This window comes from Poeciliopsis prolifica, unplaced genomic scaffold (genome assembly GCF_027474105.1).
Source record: "Poeciliopsis prolifica strain line A6 unplaced genomic scaffold, Auburn_PproV2 SCAFFOLD015, whole genome shotgun sequence".
NCBI lineage: Eukaryota > Metazoa > Chordata > Actinopteri > Cyprinodontiformes > Poeciliidae > Poeciliopsis > Poeciliopsis prolifica.
This window is the reverse complement of record NW_026562390.1, coordinates 7,492,255-7,510,557: the sequence shown is the minus strand read 5'-3', so window position 1 is coordinate 7,510,557 and position 18,303 is coordinate 7,492,255. Positions and strand designations below refer to the sequence as shown.

Here is an 18,303-nt window from a genome sequence, read left to right as displayed (position 1 = left end):
TTCTATGCGCATTCTTGAATAGTAAAGTAGAAAGAAGAAATAATACAAAACCAGATACAACAAAAAAATTCAACCATTGGGATAAAAATCAAGGTTGGGATTTTATCCTGGGAACATATTTTTCAGACAAAAATCTTTGTGTTTTGATGTTCATCACCACAGTTTATTAAATGAATCCACTGACAGAGCTAACTCTGCCACTAATCTTTCTAAGACAAGGTTTTCCTGAGAATCCGTCATGTGGGCTATTGCTATTACAATTTTAATTTATTTTTATGCAAACTAAATTTGAGGTATTGTAATAAATCAATTTGAACTGAAACTAGACCAAATTCAATTCATTCTGATTTCCCATTTGAACCCATTTCTCTCAGGCAGTTCCTTTCATATTTGTTGCAAATTAAATGGAGATAAATGTAAATGATCTAATTTTAAAATGAGATAAAAATAAGAGGTCTGGAAAATGGACAAAATAAACGCTCAACTGCTATGGATGAAAAGATCCCTAAAAACTAACGTTAGGATGTAAATTTCTCTTTCATAAATTAACTCTTTAAAATCAACCCACTTTTTATAGAAAAAAATAGAAAGGATATTTCTGTTTTACCAGAGACTACTAAAGTTGGGCTGAAACAAATATGGAAGAAAAAAAAATCAAATTTTTAAACAAAATCTTAAATTATTGATAGAACCGATAATGAAGGGAAGCAAAACAATATGGCGGTCCATTTTTTGTCTTCAAAGCTCAAGCTCTGTGACAGGTATTAGAGTCTTAAATCCATAACATGGGCTTATCAATTTTATTACAATTTCAATGTTGAAAATAAACCTTTTATCCCAATAATAATATCTCCATCTCTGATACTCTGTTGGATAAATTGGGGAATTGTTGCATCGACAAACATTGTGACCCATCCTTCATGAGCCAAGTGTGTTCTGTGAAGTCACAGTTTCCATTTGACAAAGCCAACAAGCTTTGTTTTCAGCCTTTATAACATGGAGTTCCTTTGTTTTCCTGTTCATCTCACTTCCCAAATAAAGCCCCATGTGACCCTGGGAGCCAACAATGGCTGGCTTTGACAAAGGGAATAAGGACACGTCTGTTTGGTGACAGAAGCTGCCCTCTCAGGTAGGGAAGGACAATGGTACCAGAGCCGCCTGTGAATGCAAAACATGTGATGTGACTGAAGATTTATATAAGGGCCCCAAACAGGGCAGTTTAGATATTCTGAATCCTGCACAAACTGGACCAGCAGCCAACATGAGATTTCTGGTGCCGCTTTATGTCGTCCTTGCTGTGGCAGCGTTTCACTCTGGTGAGAGTCAGAGATATTGAAAAACAAAAAAAGACCCCTCCAAAAACAGTTAACGTTAGATGTCTGGTCTTTTTTCTTTCTTTTTTTTAAAGTAAAATCAAAAGTTGAGGATTACTAAACTTCATTGAAGTTAGCTTTCTAGATTCTTTTTAGATGCACAATCAGGCTTTTCTTTGCTGATTTCCAACTTTACATTATGTGTCTTAAACTTGAATATGTGATACAAATATCTGATATTTGTATCACATATTTTGCAGCTTCTTTGATGAAGGTGATTTGCATCCAGTGGACAGTAAAGAAATGACAGACTTATTCAAAAGTGCTTCAAACATTATGCTGTTGGGTCTTTCCTTTCCAAACTGAAACTTGCAGTAGTTCTTAGATTTGATGCATGAACTGTGTCTCAGAAATTACATTTTTGGGTTTTGCTAAAAATTATTTTTCATCATTTTACATATTTATCATTGCTTCTAGCCCTCTCAGCATCTCTGGAGTCAGCAGAGAAAGAGGAAGAAGTTACTCAGTATGGTGAGTAGAAGTTGATTCATTAAAACAGGAATGATGGACCATGTCACAAGCTGACAGAAATGCCTTAACCACGCTTTTTCTGTGCAGACGGGCTGACTCAGCTGCAGAAAATAGGTAATATACCAACTGCTTTTTTTCGTTTTTCAGAATAATAATTTTGATAGATTTCAAAAATATGGGCTCACCCCAAAATGATTAAGTGATAAATCTGAATCTAATCTTGGTATTTTTAGTGTCTCTGTCAGAATGTCGATATTTCCCGTCTTTTCTTACTTGCATGGTTTCGTTTTCTCAGACCAGATGGAGTTTGAAGCTGCTCAAAAAGCTGAAGCAGGGCGGATGAACAGTAAGTTCAAATCGGACAATAAAATGGTTTAAAAGAAAGCAGGTATGTAAAAAAAAATTTGTTTTGTTTTGTTTTTTCAAGTTACAGAGGAGCAGAGTGAAGATAGCCGCTTCCTTGGTAAGAATAAAACAAGAAATCATGTTTTCCCACAAATGAGTCCGGCTGATTATTTGGTAAAAGCAGCTTTTTAACTTCACAGAGGCTGATAAAGATGGATCTGGTGAGTTCTAGTCCTTTACATGATAATTCATGTTCCCCCACATGAAGCTAAAGTTTCCTTTATAAATGTTTTAACAGTAGAGGAACATGTTGAAGATGAAGCTGAAGATGAAAGCAAAGGTTTGTCAGTAACATGTTACAATGTTTTACAGATTTTATAGGTTACCATGGAAATACACGTTTTTTGTATTTTTTTGTATCAGTATCAACTTTTGTCCTGACAATACTTAACAATTTTTAATTGCATCAATTTTTACCGACTTAGTTTTTCCTCCCACCTTCTTATATTTGCACGTTAGATTTTTACAAATCCCAGAGAGTCAAAACTGACCAACATCAATCGATTCTGATCATTTTTGAAACTCACAAAAATAATCACTTGAAGATTGGTTTGCATATTTAGAGATTTGGGTAAGCAAATATCAAAAAAGAAAAAAAAAAGTGGAATTTGCAGTTAGCAGCCAAAGTTACACAAAAGTGACATTTATAAAATAAACAAAAAACAAGCAAAAAGTGTTAAGGGATCCAGGAGGCTTGGCCGTGTTTAATATTGTCTAACTATACCACTGTTTCCCTGCAGAGGGCGCAGCAGAGTCCAATGGTGCCGCAGAGGAAGGTGACGCAGGTTTGTAGTTCAGCCTGTAGGTGGCAGTAAAACACAACTTGAAAAAGTTGTGTTTTGGTGAAAGTGCGTCAAGTCTAAATGGCTGCATTTATGAACCTTTTTCTACCCAGAGTCAGAGTCAGAGTCAGAGTCCTCTGAGGACACAAATAGTGAGTGTGAAAAAAATAAATAAAAACAATTCAAGGGTTAATTTATGCTCTCCTGATAATGCTTATGTTTATGACTGTTTGTTTTGTTGTTGTTTTTTTATCAGAAAGGCAAAGGAGAGGTGAGGTTTTTTGTGCTGTTATTGTTCTTTTCAAAATTAATGAATTTGTTGTAAGAATAATACGTCTAACAAATAAAAATCTTTTTCTAGAATACCCAGAGACATCGACACTGAACTGTGTGGTACGTGAAAACACAGACAATCCCTTCTGAGACCCACTACCTGCTTTAAAAACAGTTTTTTTCTCTTTCCCTTTGCAGCTGAAGGAAACACCCAAGACCGAGGTGAAAAACTTAAGTAACAATTTAATGTAATATTGCACAAATGCGGCACAGGTATTTATAACTGCCCAGATTCAGACAGTAAAAGCTCAGATCAGAAATAGTGTTTAACATTCTTTGAGGCCGACTCAAAACTACCTGCAGAGGTGAGATGTGGTGAAATGTTTGGAGTTTAAATTGTGGGTTATGCAATAAACCAGACGGAGAAAAACAGAGCCTGGTCACAACCAGTCTGGGCTCGACTTTTTATAACAGTGTCACAAACTTTTAATGTGGAAGAAAGTCTGCAATAAAAACAAAAAAAAGGTTTGACCACTATAGGCTGAGCTGCCCGCAAGAAACAGTTGTTTACTTTAAAGGTGTAATTATGTCTCCACGGATACAAGCTCCTTTGACCTAAAAAAAAAAAAAAAAAATAAGATGTTTATTTTGACAGTTCTCTTAGTGTGTGAGTAAATCTGGGACATGAATCCAGGACACTCAGAGACATCTGTCCCCAGGTACTTACTGTGCTTGATTTATACAGTTTCATCTGCCTCTGGTTATTTTAGGAACAAGGATCTTCTGAAAAATGTTGGGGAAATAAACCGATTTTGGTTTAGGTTTGCTTTTGGAACAGTGAGGGAATTATTGGCCGTGGTTAGAAACTCATTTTGCAGCAAACCCAAACCGGCAGGGAATATTGCAGACCAAAATCCACCACTTTCAGAGAGAAACATTGCCGCAGTCATAACTCATCTTCCTCCCCTCCGGAGTTGCGAGACATAAAAACCCAGGAGGAGTGTGATTCATTAATCCGAAGCCATGGAAAACTACTGCATTGTGGTGTTTTTAAAAGCTGGCGTAAAGGAATTCTGTCTGTTCCTGCCTCACAGATGTATGACTGAGAAATCCCTGCTACACGTGGGCCCCAGTGCTTACTCATCGCCACCCCGGAGCGCCACCCAGCTTTCCATCAACAAAAGGGAAGACCATCCCACCTATCCTTTTGTTTTCCTTCACCGTCACAGGCCAAAACAGGGAACAAGAATTTTTGAAATGACGAGTTTCGGACAGAGTATTTTTACCATTTTTATTGATTTTTCCATCCACAATTGTGGAGCAAAAAAATGATGTGCATTTTAAAATAAAAAATAATCTTTGGTACCTAAAAAAAAAAAGAAATAAAAATAAGGCAACTACAGCATCTATAGGTCTGAAATGCATTTAGTATTGCAGTCAAGTGACCACATGCAACACACTGTATATTTGCCCCCATTCTGAAGAAAAGCAGGCCAACTCTGTGCCAATCGAACCAGTTCACTTCCAGTTTTAAAACTTGTGTACAGCTAAAATATCCTGTCTCAGAAGGTGCAAACGGTACAGAAAACATACTGAAAGTAGCAATTACAAGGTGATCTAGAAAATACCAGGCAAGAGCAGGCCTAAAGCATTAACCATCAAGGATGATGCAATCAAGTTTCAACAGGAGACTTAAGGACTCGTTTGGGAATACATTATACGCGCTGGTGGACATTCTGTTACATCCTAAAACTGAGGCGAACAATTTCAGGCTGTTTGTGCATGTGGCTTTGTTTTCTTTTGTTCAAAAAGAAAAAAAGACCCTTTAATGTATACAGTATTTTCCATATTAATCTGCAAGTGGTCATCCAGTGTATACAATTACATCTTACACTGTAATAAGAGTCTGGAGAATAAAACATTTTAACCAACTTTAGCTTAACTTGTTTTTGATTCTTTTATGAGAACAAATGCAACATACGGATTCAGGGCATATAACAAAGTCAGATGCAAAATATGAAAATTATTAAATACTCTGGAGCAAAGAGACATACAGCAATGCATCTCATTCTTAATCCTAAGGTACAGCTCTTGCAGCTACATTACTTTCAGCATGTGTTATACTTTAAATTACAGGTGTGATAGGTTTATTACTGCATTTCCAATACTGTCAAAACAAAAACAAAAAAAACAAGATGGTTGTATTTACATCACTGGAAAAGTAAAAAACAGAAAAGAATTAAAAAGCATCAAGAATTTACAGAAATGATGAGATATGAAAAAGATTTCTCATAACAGAGAGGAACAAATAGCAAAAGCTAAGTTGAATATGAACCACAGGCACATATTGTAAGTCCTTTTCAAATTTTTTTCCTTTCGTCGGCCTGAGGTAAGCGATATTCAAATCTGAAAGATGCCGTAGATGAAGAGGGCCATGATGGCGGCGCTGATCAGGCCAGAGATGGGAACAGTCACAAACCACGCCATAAAGATGTTTCTGAACAGGCGCCAGTCCACAGCCTTCCTCGAACGCAGCCATCCTACTGCCACCACCGACCCCACCTGCAAGCAAAGCGGTCATTGATCTCTTGGATGAGTCATTTGTAAAACTTTGTCTTGCAAATGTTTTAATGCTCCACGAGTAAAAAGAAAAATGGATGGTTGTGTGCATTTGCATTCTGCCACCAACTTTTACTGCAATTATTGTTGTTACAAAAATGATAGTTAAGGTCCAGACTGGACAGAGTTCATTAGTGGAAATGAATTTTGAAGTCTCTCCAAACACATGTTGATAAATCACGCAACACATTGATGTTTTATTATTATAATGTGTTAAAGTCCGAGAACTATGAACACTTGTAAAGCATCACATTACTCAGGAGGAACTTTGTCCATATTAGGTTCAAGTGACAGACTGCCTACTTTAGTCTCCGTCATACTAAACAGCCTCCCTATGTCTCAGTCAAATTCACAGACCACAGAGTTTGACTAGCCTACCTTGCAATGGGTGGTTGAGACAGGCAGGCCAATGTTAGAAGCAACCACGACAGTCAGGGCTGAGGCCAATTCAATGCTGAAACCACTGTAGGAAAAAAAGAAAAGAAAAACACTCAGGACTTAAGATGTGTCTGAGTGGCCTGCTAAATCCAGAACTCAGTAATGTCTGGAGAGGATGTGGTCTTCGGGGGTGATGTCTGCTTTCTGTACCTTGAAGGAGTGATAGGGGTGAGGTCCTTGCCCATAGTCTGGATCACCCTGCGACCCCACACCCACAGGCCGATGCAGATGCCAGCGCCGCCGTACAACAGAAGCCAAATGGGTGTCGGTGCATTAGAGGTCACACTGCTCGTTGTGTAAACCAACCACAAAGCTACCAAAGGTCCAATGGCATTGCTGCAGGGGAAGCAAAGAGGTTATTCACACACTGGACAAAAAGTTAGAGCAAGTTAAAATGTCACCAGCAACCTGTTTGTATCTTATCGGTACAACATGACCTTCGCTGTACAGAGTCCTTACCTCACGTCATTTCCACCATGGGCGAAAGATCCGAAGCAAGCTGTGAGGATTTGGAGGAACTGAAACAGAGTGGAGACTTCAGGCTTGTCTTCTTCGTGCCTGTCATCCAGAGAGCTGTGGCTGCTGCCCGCATCCTCGTTTCCTATTTCTAGTGTCACGTCGCCTTCGCCCAGACCTTCAGGAGTTGTGCTCTCTGCTACAGCGTTGCAGTAGCTGGTGTAACTGTCCATGCGCACACGCTTCTTTTCCTGACCGCCGGACCCCGGGGCCTTGTCGCCGTCTTCACCGACGCGAGGGTCCGCCTCTTTGTGCCTGAAGTCACCGTGTAGACCGATGATAGCCATAGTGTATGAGGTGTAGCTGTTGTTTCTTCGGATGGGCCGGTCACCTGGCTCACCCATGCAGTCGCCAACCTTGGCCAGGTGGAGTTTGTGCAGCAAGTCTTTGTAGAGGCCGGAGTCCTTGTGGACAGTGTGGTACTGACTGTAACCATTGCTGGGGATCTGAGCCGGTCTGTTATTGAACTGAGCTTGGTTATTGAAGTGGACCTGGCTAGGAGAATTTGCAGAGCCGTTACTGTGCTGGTTGTTGAGCTGGAGCTGGTCGTTTGTTTGAGGAGCTTTTGGGGCTGCAGACATAAATAAATAAATACAGATGAAGTTTTTTATTCATTGCAAAATCAAAATCTTACCAACCATTTCTGGTCTAGTTTTCAGTGCAAATAGCTCAGTACACTTGAAATCTAAATCTGACAGTTTTAATGTATGACAACACCTAATCGCAACTAGATCATAAAAACGACAATCTTTGCAGCTGATGCCATTAATGAGGACTGACTCAGTGCTGGCTGTTTTAGTATCAGTGTTCATATCTGAGAAAAAGAAAACACGAAGACTAACAAACACCAGAGATTAGGGCTGGGCAATAAATCAATAATTTATACTGCAATAGACACTTTACCAATATCAATATAATATGGCCATATTTTGAGGAATGTAGGCAGAGGAAAGGATTCAGCTGCTCAACCTCCCACAACCAGTTAAGCAAGATTGGTTCTAAGAAATCAACATGTGGGTTATCTAGCAACATGTTGAGTAACTTGTGCAGCAGCAGTTTAAGGTTTCGTAACTGTATCTCATAACAGCTCAAAAATCATGAAAAAACTGAGTAAAAAAAAAAAAAAGGAAGTACATTACAGTTTCGCAATAATTTAGATATTCAACACAAAACTTCTATGAAACGCCTATATTGTGAAAAGCATTGTTTAGATATACTGTCCAGCCCTGGCAGAAAATGAAAGGTCTAAATCATTATCTCTTACCATTCGTATTGCAGTCATCCGTCTCATCACAATCCCCGATGTTGAAAGCAACCTTGCGCTCCTTATTAGTTTCCCCCTCCTCAGACTCTCCAATGTCAAACGCGACCCTCCGCTCCTCAGGGACCGACTGAGGTTCAGAGGAGTTTTGAGTGACAGCTGGCACAGCAGGTGTAGACGTCTCATTGGCAGTCTGCTTCAGGATAGGACAGTGGGCCTCTTTGAGCTCTCTCTTTTCCATCAGGGGGCTCTCTGAGGGGCTGGAAGACTTGATATCTCCTGGCAGGACAGACATCAAGGTGAGATCGTACAAGTACACCAACCAGCTGAGATATCCAAACAGAGACGCTGTTTTCCTTTTACCTAATCTGTGAAATTCTGTAAGACTTGTGTAGTTACAGAGTCAAAGGACTATTGTCCTACAAATGTAATGTTACCCAAGTTTAAAGGCGAGTCTTTGTTCACAGGATCAGATAAATGGATTAAATGGACCATATTTACATTACTGCCAAGAGGTTACCTAATCACAGAACAGTAAACACAACATGAGGCTCACATGAATCGACATTTCATGCTTCCAAGAAGAAAGAAATTCCACTTAATGTTTTCTGTAATAAACACGCTGGAGTAAGCAGACCAGGAAGTAACCTTACACTATTCAGAAACCTCTAGGTCAGAGCTACAGTCACCTCCCACATTTTTCTTTTTTAACCCATCCATGCGAACACCTCAAGTCAATCCAGGCTTATTTTAGTCGGAGAGTTAAAAACCAATTAGAGGATCACTTTGACCCAATTAAACGACTTGTAAGGTGGCGCTCACCCAGAAAGGGCGCATTATCAGGTAAACCCAATGATCCACAAGACCTACATAACTACTTTAAACCTTTTGAGAGCTTTGTGTTGTCACATCTTTTGAAGTCATGTGACAAAGAAGGATACAACCAAATCAGTGTACAGAGAATAAAAGCACTGTTTAGGATTTAAAGAGGTTAACAAAATGTTCTGCCCTAAAACCAGAACTCTTGATTTATTGGAAGCGGGAGATAAAAAATTAATCCAGGATTATGAGGCATAAATAGGTGACAATGCTTTCAGGTGACTCATCTCTGTGAATCCACGGGTAAAATATATCCCTTAGATCCATTTGGATTATGCGAGCTCTCAACGTGACTAAGCTGTAGTTAAATGAGAAGCAATTGTTCACTGGCGGCAAAAGTCACTTCAGAAATCAAACACACAAAAAAAGAAAACATAACTTGGACTTACGTTCGATCTTCTTCTTGAGGCGAGGGCAGACAATAAACCAGACCACAATGGCAGTCAGCAGAGCACAGGCCAATGAGATGAGCAGGATGCCCCACCAAGGGACTTTGTCAATTCCCAGCTCTGAGAGATCACCAGGGTCCACACAAAGAAACACCAGAAAGGCAAATAGAAACAGAACATTTTATAAGACAAGGCAGCAGAGGCTACCTTTATAAAAGAATAATACTGAAAATAAACCATGGATTACAGGAGACATTTGAGACGTAAGACTAGTGATCTTGTGTCTTATAGAAGCAGCATATGCAGTCGCCTGACTGCACTGCATCACTGGGGCACATGGGTATTAATGGAAAGGACATGTACCCCTGTATGCAAACGCTTATGCAACACCCAACAGGTGAGAGAGCACAAATGTCAACATGACCCCTAAGAGCCCAGCCAACAAATGCACACGGACGAGTTCCTCAAAAGGAAAGAAAAGTAGAAAAAGGGAGGCGGGTGAAATTGCACACTGCAACTTTTCACCGTAGTGGGGGTAACCTCCTGCCAAGACTGCAGCAAAACTGGTGCAGCACAGTTCAAACACCTCATTTGAATTTCCCAGAGGAGGAAGCCATCTTTGTCTAACAAAGAGTTGGAGTTGACAGTGTTTACCTGTGAACAGAAACTGAAGACTACAAAACACACAGTCTGACTTGCTCTGTTAGGGTGACCTTGAATGTGCATATTTAAGTTGTTTTGGCATCAGAAGATAAACAAAAGGAAATGAGGGTGAAAGATGCATTATAAAAAAAATTGATCCACTGCTATGTTGAGGGCAGAGTTCACAGTGACAGCACACTCTCCTCACTGAGTCACACTGCAACACAGGACTGCAGCACCACTGATGTTTGTTCAGTTACGCAAGTAAGCACTCTCCCGTCAGGACGGGAAGACGACGACAAGGCTCCAGTAGTTCAGCTCCCTTAAGGGGAGGTGTGTCTGGGTGTGTACACTTATGTGCGAGGACACAGAAAAATTAAGTGAAGCTACGTCTACTACACTGGTTACCACTTCCACATAAAAGAAAAGAGCACATTATATAACAGGAAGTGAAATTTAACCATGTCTGTCTCAAACCCTTTTCCTGGAACCTCAATACTCTGTGGCCTACAAAGCACAATGACATGGTCTGTTTTCCCTCCCCTGGTGCCACATGTGCAAGTTAACACCCACTTCAATAACAGAGGACCACTAAAACTTCCCCTTTATGACTCACTCGCATATAAAGTTTTTAGTTGTGCAATTATATATTTAACTCAGACCCAAGGAGCTTGTTTTTTGATTGGAGTTAAAACATCGTACTCTAAATGAAGTCGGTGTGCAGCGTTAACCACAGGCTGCTTAGATGCGTCAACTTTTAGAAAGTCAATGAAAAGGGAAGAGAAAAAAAAAGTTCCCTCATTTTTCCCCTCAAGATTTAAAGTAATAAAGAAGTGCCAGTGACTGGCTCTATAAATCAACCTCAATGCTCTTTCCCAGTGCACAGGCCTTCATGTATTAGATGAATCTTTGCTCCAACACAATTGATTTCATCACATCCTCAGCATGCAGAAGCCTGTTAGTCAGGCAGTTAAGTAATCTAAAACATATAGGTCACTGAGTTGTGAAGTTCAAGTTTAAGAACCTGTTATCTCACCCAGTCAACCAGCTTTCATTTTGTACTGCTACTCATCCAGATGAACAAAATACTTATTTCCCCTTGCTTACAAGAAGGAAAAAAATAATTGTATTTCAGGTCACAAAAACCAAAGGCAATCAAAATGGAGAAGCAAAAGGACACCCACCCGTAACACTAACTGCCTTAATGAAAATCACAGTAGGGAATCTACAAGTGTCTAAAATCTAAATCTTTAAAAGCAATTAGACCCTTGTATCTTTGTTTGGAGTGTGTTTTGTGCAAATAAGCTATTTGGTACTGAAATATACGATGTAGTGAGACTCAGTTATCAGCAAATTACTGATAACCGATAATGTGGAGTAATAATGGTGATCATTGGTTGTCCCCAGGTCTACACTAAAATGTCCAAAGACCAAAAATGTCTGAGAAAAATAAGAAAAAATTCAAGTAATTTGATGTCTGCATCAGTTGGAAGTTTACCCTACTAACACTAATGCTTATGTGACATTTGCTTAAGAGGTATAAACAGGCAGATCATTTGATACTGGACAAGACTGCAGAGGAGCTAAAGCAGTTGAGTGATTTATGAGGGGAGAAGATCTCAACTAACACAGTCATCTATCTGTAATGGATAATCAGATGAAATTTAAAGTCCTGGCTTCATACTGCATTCAGTTTTTCGTTTGCCAACATAAGCTCTCTCAAATGGCAGTTTATAAACTGAGAGCAGGAATATGCTGCAGACAGCCCGGTTTCCATTCACTCCACTGTGCTAACATGTTGATTCGGGGAGTCGAGTCTTGTTGCAGGACACACTGTACTCTGTTCGTTGCAGATACTGATGCAGCTGCTGCACTAGAGCACACAGATCAGCAAAAATACGAGTTTGGCTTATTCCAGAGTAAAGCCAATTACAAAAGTGTTGCTACTGGATTAAATGTGTATAATTATCTGATTTCTAAAATATCCTATTTAGCTGTAATATATGCTTTTTTTCTCAAAAGGTTATTCTTGTTCATGTTGTGACTGTCTATAATAATGTATGAATGCCTAATGTGAATCTAACCACTGTTCGTAATCCTCATCTAATGTGATTAACACGGGGCAGCTTGTTAAGATCTCTAAGGGAAGTCTCACACCTTTTCATGCAAGGTACGCATTTACTGGTCCTCACGTATATTGTGGTGGGTTCCGATGGGAAGGACCTTACACAACTTTACAGAATGACTGTCTAAGCCAGGTTAGCTATGCTGGAAGTGCAAGTGATCTCCTCTGAATGCGCCGATGTGCATGCACATCTGCACACCAAATGTGGTCAAACTCTGGCCTGTAGCCGTCATTTAAAGGCCCAGGCCAGCTAACATCTTGAACTTTTTGGTCCTGCAGAGAGAAGAAAACAAAAGGAGCAAAAGCACCTCATTTAATAAAATGCTTCCAGAAGGTCAAGACAACTAACAATTATCAAGAACATTACCATTACAACAAGATGCACAAGAAAAATCACAACCACTTCATCTTTACTTCTCTGAAGTCTGAAGATGCTCAGAGTTAATTCTAGTTTCCATTCCCTTGTTGTGCTCCACTCTTAAACTTCATTCCAGCTATGACCCACACAGAACCACAAACAAGAGGGCCTCAAAAACATGTTAAAATAAACACGCCTTCTGTGAAAGTGGTAAACAGTCTGGTTCTGCCTGGAATATATGCGTGGGCATCCGGCTGTCTGAGGGAGCCGTTTATTTTAGGTTTTGGCTGCTGGCAGTCACGTAGAGAAAAACGAGACAATGATACTCACCCGGCGCTCCAGTGTACAGGATGGAGAACAGGTTGACCCCCATGGTCACGGCATAGAAGACAGGCAGGGCTTTCAGGCCGTTAGGCACAGGGTCTTTCTGTGGATAGGAAACAAAATAATTCAGATTTACAAGTTCTACCGTATTGAAACAGCTACAAGGTCATAAATTTAATGTGGTGGACATATAGACAGGACAGCATTTCCATGCTGTGAAACAAAAACGTCAAGTTCCTAGCTTAGAAAAATCAACTCATTTGGAGCAATCTTCATACCTTTTGCAAGATGAACATGCGCACAAAGTAGAAAACCACAGCAGACATTATTCCAGACAGAAGGGGACTCAGGAACCAGGAAGCAACTGAAAACAGAAACTCTGATTCAACATCAAATATGACCATTGTTTTCTTTTTACTTTACAACTCCAAAATTTCTTGCAATATACAGAAGTTTTCATAACAGTTACTATAGATTTTGACCTACTATCACTAAAGTCCAGCCAAGCCTCAAATATATACATTTTAATAGTTTATAACATAACAAAAACATTCCCATTGTAACTGCATAAAGATTAAATGAATTATTTTTTCCTCAAACCATGGTTTAAAAATAAATTAATTCCAGCTTTTCCTGAATTGCTTGGAGAGAATGTAAATCACACTGTCATGTCTACAGTTTACACGTTATGTGTATTTACATAAGATATTTGAAGCGTAAATACAAGTTATAGTAAATTGAGAACAAGTAAAATGTCTACCTTACCTATACGAAGCAGCTCAAGCCACTTGACTCCTTGATGACCTTTGGCAACCAACGAAAAGCCAATTGTAGCGCCAACAATGCAGTGTGTTCCAGAAATGGGGAGCTTAAGGAAAGAGGCAGCCAGCTGCCATACAGCAGAACCTATAAAGAAAGAAAACAGATTAAAAGACAAACTAAAAAAAAAAATCAACTGCTTTTAAGCTCTATATGCTTTATTCGCCCAAAAGTGAATTCTAAACTATGTACAGGTTACTTACCAACCATGGCACTGACAGATCCAGCCATGAGCACATGCTCAGAGCCATTGTACATGCCCACGTCAATGATACCCTTGCGGATGGTTTCACTCACTTTTGCCCCGAGAAGGACAGAACCCAGAGTCTCAAACACCGTAGCCAGAATGCAGGCCTGTCGCAGGGTCACAACCCCAGATCCAACAGCTGTGCCAAATGAGTTTGCCACATCATTCGCACCCACGGAAAAGGCCAAAACGAATGCGATGATGAAGCCAACAATCAGCAGCCACATGTAGTCTGTCAAAGCAGTGTCTGTCACTGCTGCTGCAGTCGTAGCCAAAATAACCGCAGCTGTAGTTGGTGAAACCATGATTGTAGTCTGTTTTGGAATTACTTCACAATTTTAAGGGAAATTAATGTAAAAAACTATTTCGATAAGGCTACTTTTAAACAGCAGCCAATAAATTTAAGAGGTATTATGTAAATAATAATAAATAAATAGCTTTTCTATAAGCAGAGTTACTGAGATTCAGCAGTGCAAACTTGTAAAAATCTGGGACTGACCAGAAATTAATTAAAGTAAACTAGAGGTATAACAAGAAGATTTATTGCTATCCAGTAATTATACTAGATTTTTTGCTGCTGTTGTGGTGCTTGGTTATCAAGCAGAGGGTGCAACCAGCCATTGTGCAACTGTGACTGCAGGTAGGCAGGGGAACATTCTGAAAAGAGAAAACAGAAAAAAGAAAACCTTTAATCTCTATGGACAGTCACCAAAACAATAATTAAATTGACAAAAGCCTCTTTTTACGTGGCATATGACGGCATGAAAATCCAGAAGCCACTGCCTATACCGGAAGATCGTCAGCTGCGTGCTTTCCAGAAAACTAAAAGGGAAGCCATATTGAGGAAATGGCGCACGAAGAGTCTCCTATCAATAACGACCTCTGGTATATCAGTCGACACAAACATTTTGTTTACATCTGCCTGATAAGAGGAATCGCATTAATTAAAGAAATGTAGACTTAAAAGGCGTATTTATCTTAAGTGGAGGCAAGCTTGTACTACGTGTGCACGTGTCGTCACTCATTCACTAAGCAAGGAACACGAGCTCCTTCTGTACGTGCGGCTCAGACTGTCTAGACAACACAGAAGCAATGAGATACAGTGTTGTCTTTAATTCATCTTTGTGGCCGCCATACTCGCTGTTGTGGGCGAAATATATTTTATATAAGTTATGTTTGCAGAGCTTTTTCCTTTTTTCTTACTAGGGGATGCAACCGGATGTGAGTCGGTACAGACTCCTCCAATTGCAGATGCGGTACCTTCATCGTCTAAGTGGATCTTCTGCGTCTTGACCCAGTTTAGTTTTCATCCAATAAATAGAACGTTTTAATGTATATTAATAATGTTGGTGTCAAGGACGACCACCTTTTTCTAAACAAAAAAAATGTTCGCATATGACAAGTAAAGGGAACACGCCCCATATCCTATTTTTGGCAACAACCGTAATTTAGTTAAAGCTTAGGAATATTTACTTCGTAATAAGTGAATCGGTTTACTATTAACAGCTCACTTGATGTTTGTGATAACATTGTTCGAGCTGCCATTAGCTATAGGCTAACATCGGCAGTTGTTACACAGCCTTAAAATACAGTATCATGCCTCTAAGCCAAAAAAAGAGGGCTCAAAGTGCTGATGGAGATATTAAAGTTGTAAACTTACCACACGTTACGATAGTCGGTCCAGAAGAAAATACTTCCTTTTAGCCGGTAAGCTAATTAGCGCGCGCGCTCACAAACGGCTCTCTGCAATAGCGCGCGCGAAATAAGGACAAATTAAACAAATTTTTAAAAAAAATATCCCTTCAAAAGCTGTCTACACTGAAATGGCCTCAAAAAATATATATTTACGACAACACCTGTATCGGAAAAAAGAACGCTTTTAAAGTTCCAGAAAGGTCTCCGTTTGAATGGAGGCTTCTCTACCGCATGTATTAAACTTGCTCGTGCCGGTTCTGAGAGACAACGGGGGTTCCTTTTTTATTGGATACACCCTTTCTGGAAGCCCCGCCCCTTCCAGCTCCTCCTTCACGTGATCGGCGCATGTAACCCTCCCCTCCCCCGGTAAAGGAGTCCATTCTTCTGATGCAACACAAACAGGGATGGGTCGGATTTCTTGGGAAAGGTTTTTTTTTTTTTTTTGGAAAAGTAAACTAAAACCATAGCATACTGTCAGACTTTACATTGTTCTTACACGAAGCGGAGCAGTAATCCTATGAATAAGCTACTACACTTTTCAACACTGTGGTTACAATTTACACCGTGAATTCGATTTCCATTTAAATACATTTATAGATTCAAAGTCAGTTACATGATCCCCGTTATTAAACAATGTAGTCAAGTTCAGTTTATTATTTTAAATGAAAAAAAAAGGGTTCCTGTCTAATTTAACTCAGGAAGTTGCATCAAGACACTTCTTCTGGAACAAGAATGTAGCAACAGCAGTCGATTTAATTAAATTAACTTTGCAGCAATACCTCAATCTGAGACAAAATGTGGGGAGAGCAGAGAGAAAAACTCCCCCAGCATAATCTGGCTCTGTGTGAGCAGCCATCTGATATGACTGGATGTTTGAAAAGATAGATAAAAACAACCAAAAGGAAAAAAAAGAGACCCACAGTACCCTGGTCCAACAGTACTTTCAGTATGAATGAGAAAGCAAAGAATTAATGGCTGCAAAAGAGTCTTTAGGAGCTTCATCTAAAAGGAACACAAGTAAGCATATCTGCTCCGAGAAAGTTTCAAATCGAAGAAAACAGAATGTTAGAAATATAATTAACAAAAAACAAGTATTATTTGTCTTTCATGCAGAGTAAGCTGACATATTTGTCGATCAGTTATTCAAAATCAAAATCCCATTAATACCCCACAGGAAAAAAAATTAAAAAAATATTTCATGTTAAAAATTAAGGAATAATCAAAAATGATAGTGAAGTAAGCAAAAACATTTTAAGTAGACTAATTTGAAAGTTTTACAGTAGATTATATTACAATAAAAAGGATGAAACCATGTATGCAAAGAATGCTTATCTTTCTCTTATCTGCTTTTGACTTTATTTTTTGTTAGTGTAACCTTTTTACATTAGCTAAAATCACGCTTTGGGGTGTTTGTTTTTGTAAAGCACAATGAGAACCAGAATCTCCTTTGTAAATCATGGAATAAAGAGCAATGTGAAACTTTTAGCACTGAGAGTATAAAGTTTAAAATTGTTCACTATTTAACTTTTAACACAACTAGTCTACCAGTTAACCGAACAGCCATGAATTGATTCCTCAAAGAATGTGTTTTGTTTGACATAAACATGAGTCACCACCTCAAATTATTCTTTAGATAAACAACACTTTGGGGTGTTGTTGAAGGTGTCAGCTACAATGATGGTTGGCAGACAGTGTTTTGTCATAAATAGAGTCATGAAAGAAGAAAAAAACAAGCTTAATTGCGTTTACTGATTGGAAATTGTGGACTACTGTCAATTATTGTTTAGGTTTTATTTGGGAACAGTTACAAGTAGCTGGAAACATAAACAGGAAGAATAAACAATATGACTGGTGGTAAAAAATCTAGTTCTTTTGATATGACTCTAAAAGGAGGTGTATTTTGTATGATCACATATAGCAGCACAGATACTAGTTAATTAAAATTACCAAATACATTTCAAACTACACATCATTTTCAGGTCATATTTGCAATTTAGTAACATTTAGAGTTCATTTCAAATAATTTTTACTGATGACTATCTTCTTAAAATCTTGATTCTGCATGAGAACTTTTCTATGGGGTTCCTGCAAACATTAGGGCCTAAGACAAACTGTTCAGTGTGCTATACTTGGCTTAGCTTACAGTATCTAAAAAAAGTAAATATATATATTCAATTGAAAAACACATAAACAAATCTGTCAGAGCGTAATAATACTTTGTTGAAACTCATTTAAAGTTTTTCAGCCAGTCTTTTTTGGCTGACATTTATTAGTCTTGATCTTGATTTATTAGTATTTGAGCATTTTGTAAAAATTATTCAATTCCTTTTGCAATGGCATCTCTTGTAAGCAGTCGTCTTTTGGTGACCCCACAACGACTCTGTCAGATTTGGCTTTTGTCACTGGTGGGGCCATTCCCAGGCATTCATTTTCTTGCAGTTCATCCATTCTTTTTTCTTTATATTTTTTAGCTGAGATGTTCTGATGAAAACTGCCTGCTATTTGAAGTTGCTCAGTATTTCACACACTTTAACAAAAACATTGACCACCAGTATGCCATAGAGCACGTTGCGGCCACCGCTATGTTTTGTTTAGGTTGTGTCTTCTTTCGGTGATATTTACTTCTTTTTCTGCGCCAGACACCTTTTGGAAATCTAGCCCAAAGATCTCACTTTTGTTCCTTCAGA

At 39.0% G+C, this 18,303-nt stretch overlaps 2 protein-coding genes across 3 annotated transcripts; one reads left to right on the top strand and one right to left on the bottom strand.

Moving 5' to 3' along the window:
- Positions 1-1,231: 1,231 nt before the first annotated feature.
- On the top strand, positions 1,232-4,717 carry LOC129366382 (ribosome biogenesis protein BOP1 homolog). 2 transcript variants are annotated; one of them, XM_055040184.1, is made up of 13 exons: positions 1,232-1,316; positions 1,791-1,844; positions 1,932-1,958; positions 2,140-2,190; positions 2,272-2,307; positions 2,390-2,410; positions 2,488-2,529; positions 2,990-3,034; positions 3,151-3,183; positions 3,288-3,302; positions 3,393-3,424; positions 3,503-3,526; positions 4,399-4,717. In XM_055040184.1, the coding sequence occupies exons 1-13, from the start codon at positions 1,262-1,264 to the stop codon at positions 4,408-4,410; spliced, it is 447 nt and encodes a 148-aa protein (XP_054896159.1). In that variant the 5' UTR covers positions 1,232-1,261; the 3' UTR covers positions 4,411-4,717. The 2 variants fall into 2 exon arrangements, with proteins under 2 accessions (XP_054896159.1, XP_054896158.1); XM_055040183.1 differs by having other exon boundaries at positions 3,145-3,183.
- slc20a1b (solute carrier family 20 member 1b) lies at positions 4,582-15,865 on the bottom strand. Its single transcript, XM_055040182.1, has 11 exons — positions 15,582-15,865; positions 13,878-14,578; positions 13,621-13,761; positions 13,134-13,219; positions 12,862-12,958; positions 9,407-9,526; positions 8,142-8,417; positions 6,821-7,448; positions 6,512-6,697; positions 6,302-6,386; positions 4,582-5,866 (listed from the first exon to the last, which is right to left on the bottom strand). Exons 2-11 carry the CDS (start codon positions 14,224-14,226, stop codon positions 5,705-5,707), a joined length of 2,130 nt encoding a protein of 709 aa, XP_054896157.1. The 5' UTR covers positions 14,227-14,578; positions 15,582-15,865; the 3' UTR covers positions 4,582-5,704.
- Between the last annotated feature and the right edge of the window lie 2,438 nt (positions 15,866-18,303).

Bases quoted from the DNA above. Each gene is read 5' to 3' on its own strand.
- slc20a1b (XM_055040182.1), bottom strand. From the start codon at position 14,226: ATGGTTTCACCAACTACAGCTGCGGTTATTTTGGCTACGACTGCAGCA. The intron at 13,762-13,877 runs GTAAGTAACCTG...CTTTCTTTATAG, and splicing joins ATCTGTCAGTGCCATGGTTG to GTTCTGCTGTATGGCAGCTG. The intron at 9,527-12,861 runs GTGAGTATCATT...GTGATCTCTCAG, and splicing joins CCTGTACACTGGAGCGCCGG to AGCTGGGAATTGACAAAGTC.
- LOC129366382 (XM_055040183.1), top strand. From the start codon at position 1,262: ATGAGATTTCTGGTGCCGCTTTATGTCGTCCTTGCTGTGGCAGCGTTT. The intron at 1,845-1,931 runs GTGAGTAGAAGT...TTTTCTGTGCAG, and splicing joins GGAAGAAGTTACTCAGTATG to ACGGGCTGACTCAGCTGCAG. The intron at 2,530-2,989 runs GTTTGTCAGTAA...GTTTCCCTGCAG, and splicing joins AGCTGAAGATGAAAGCAAAG to AGGGCGCAGCAGAGTCCAAT.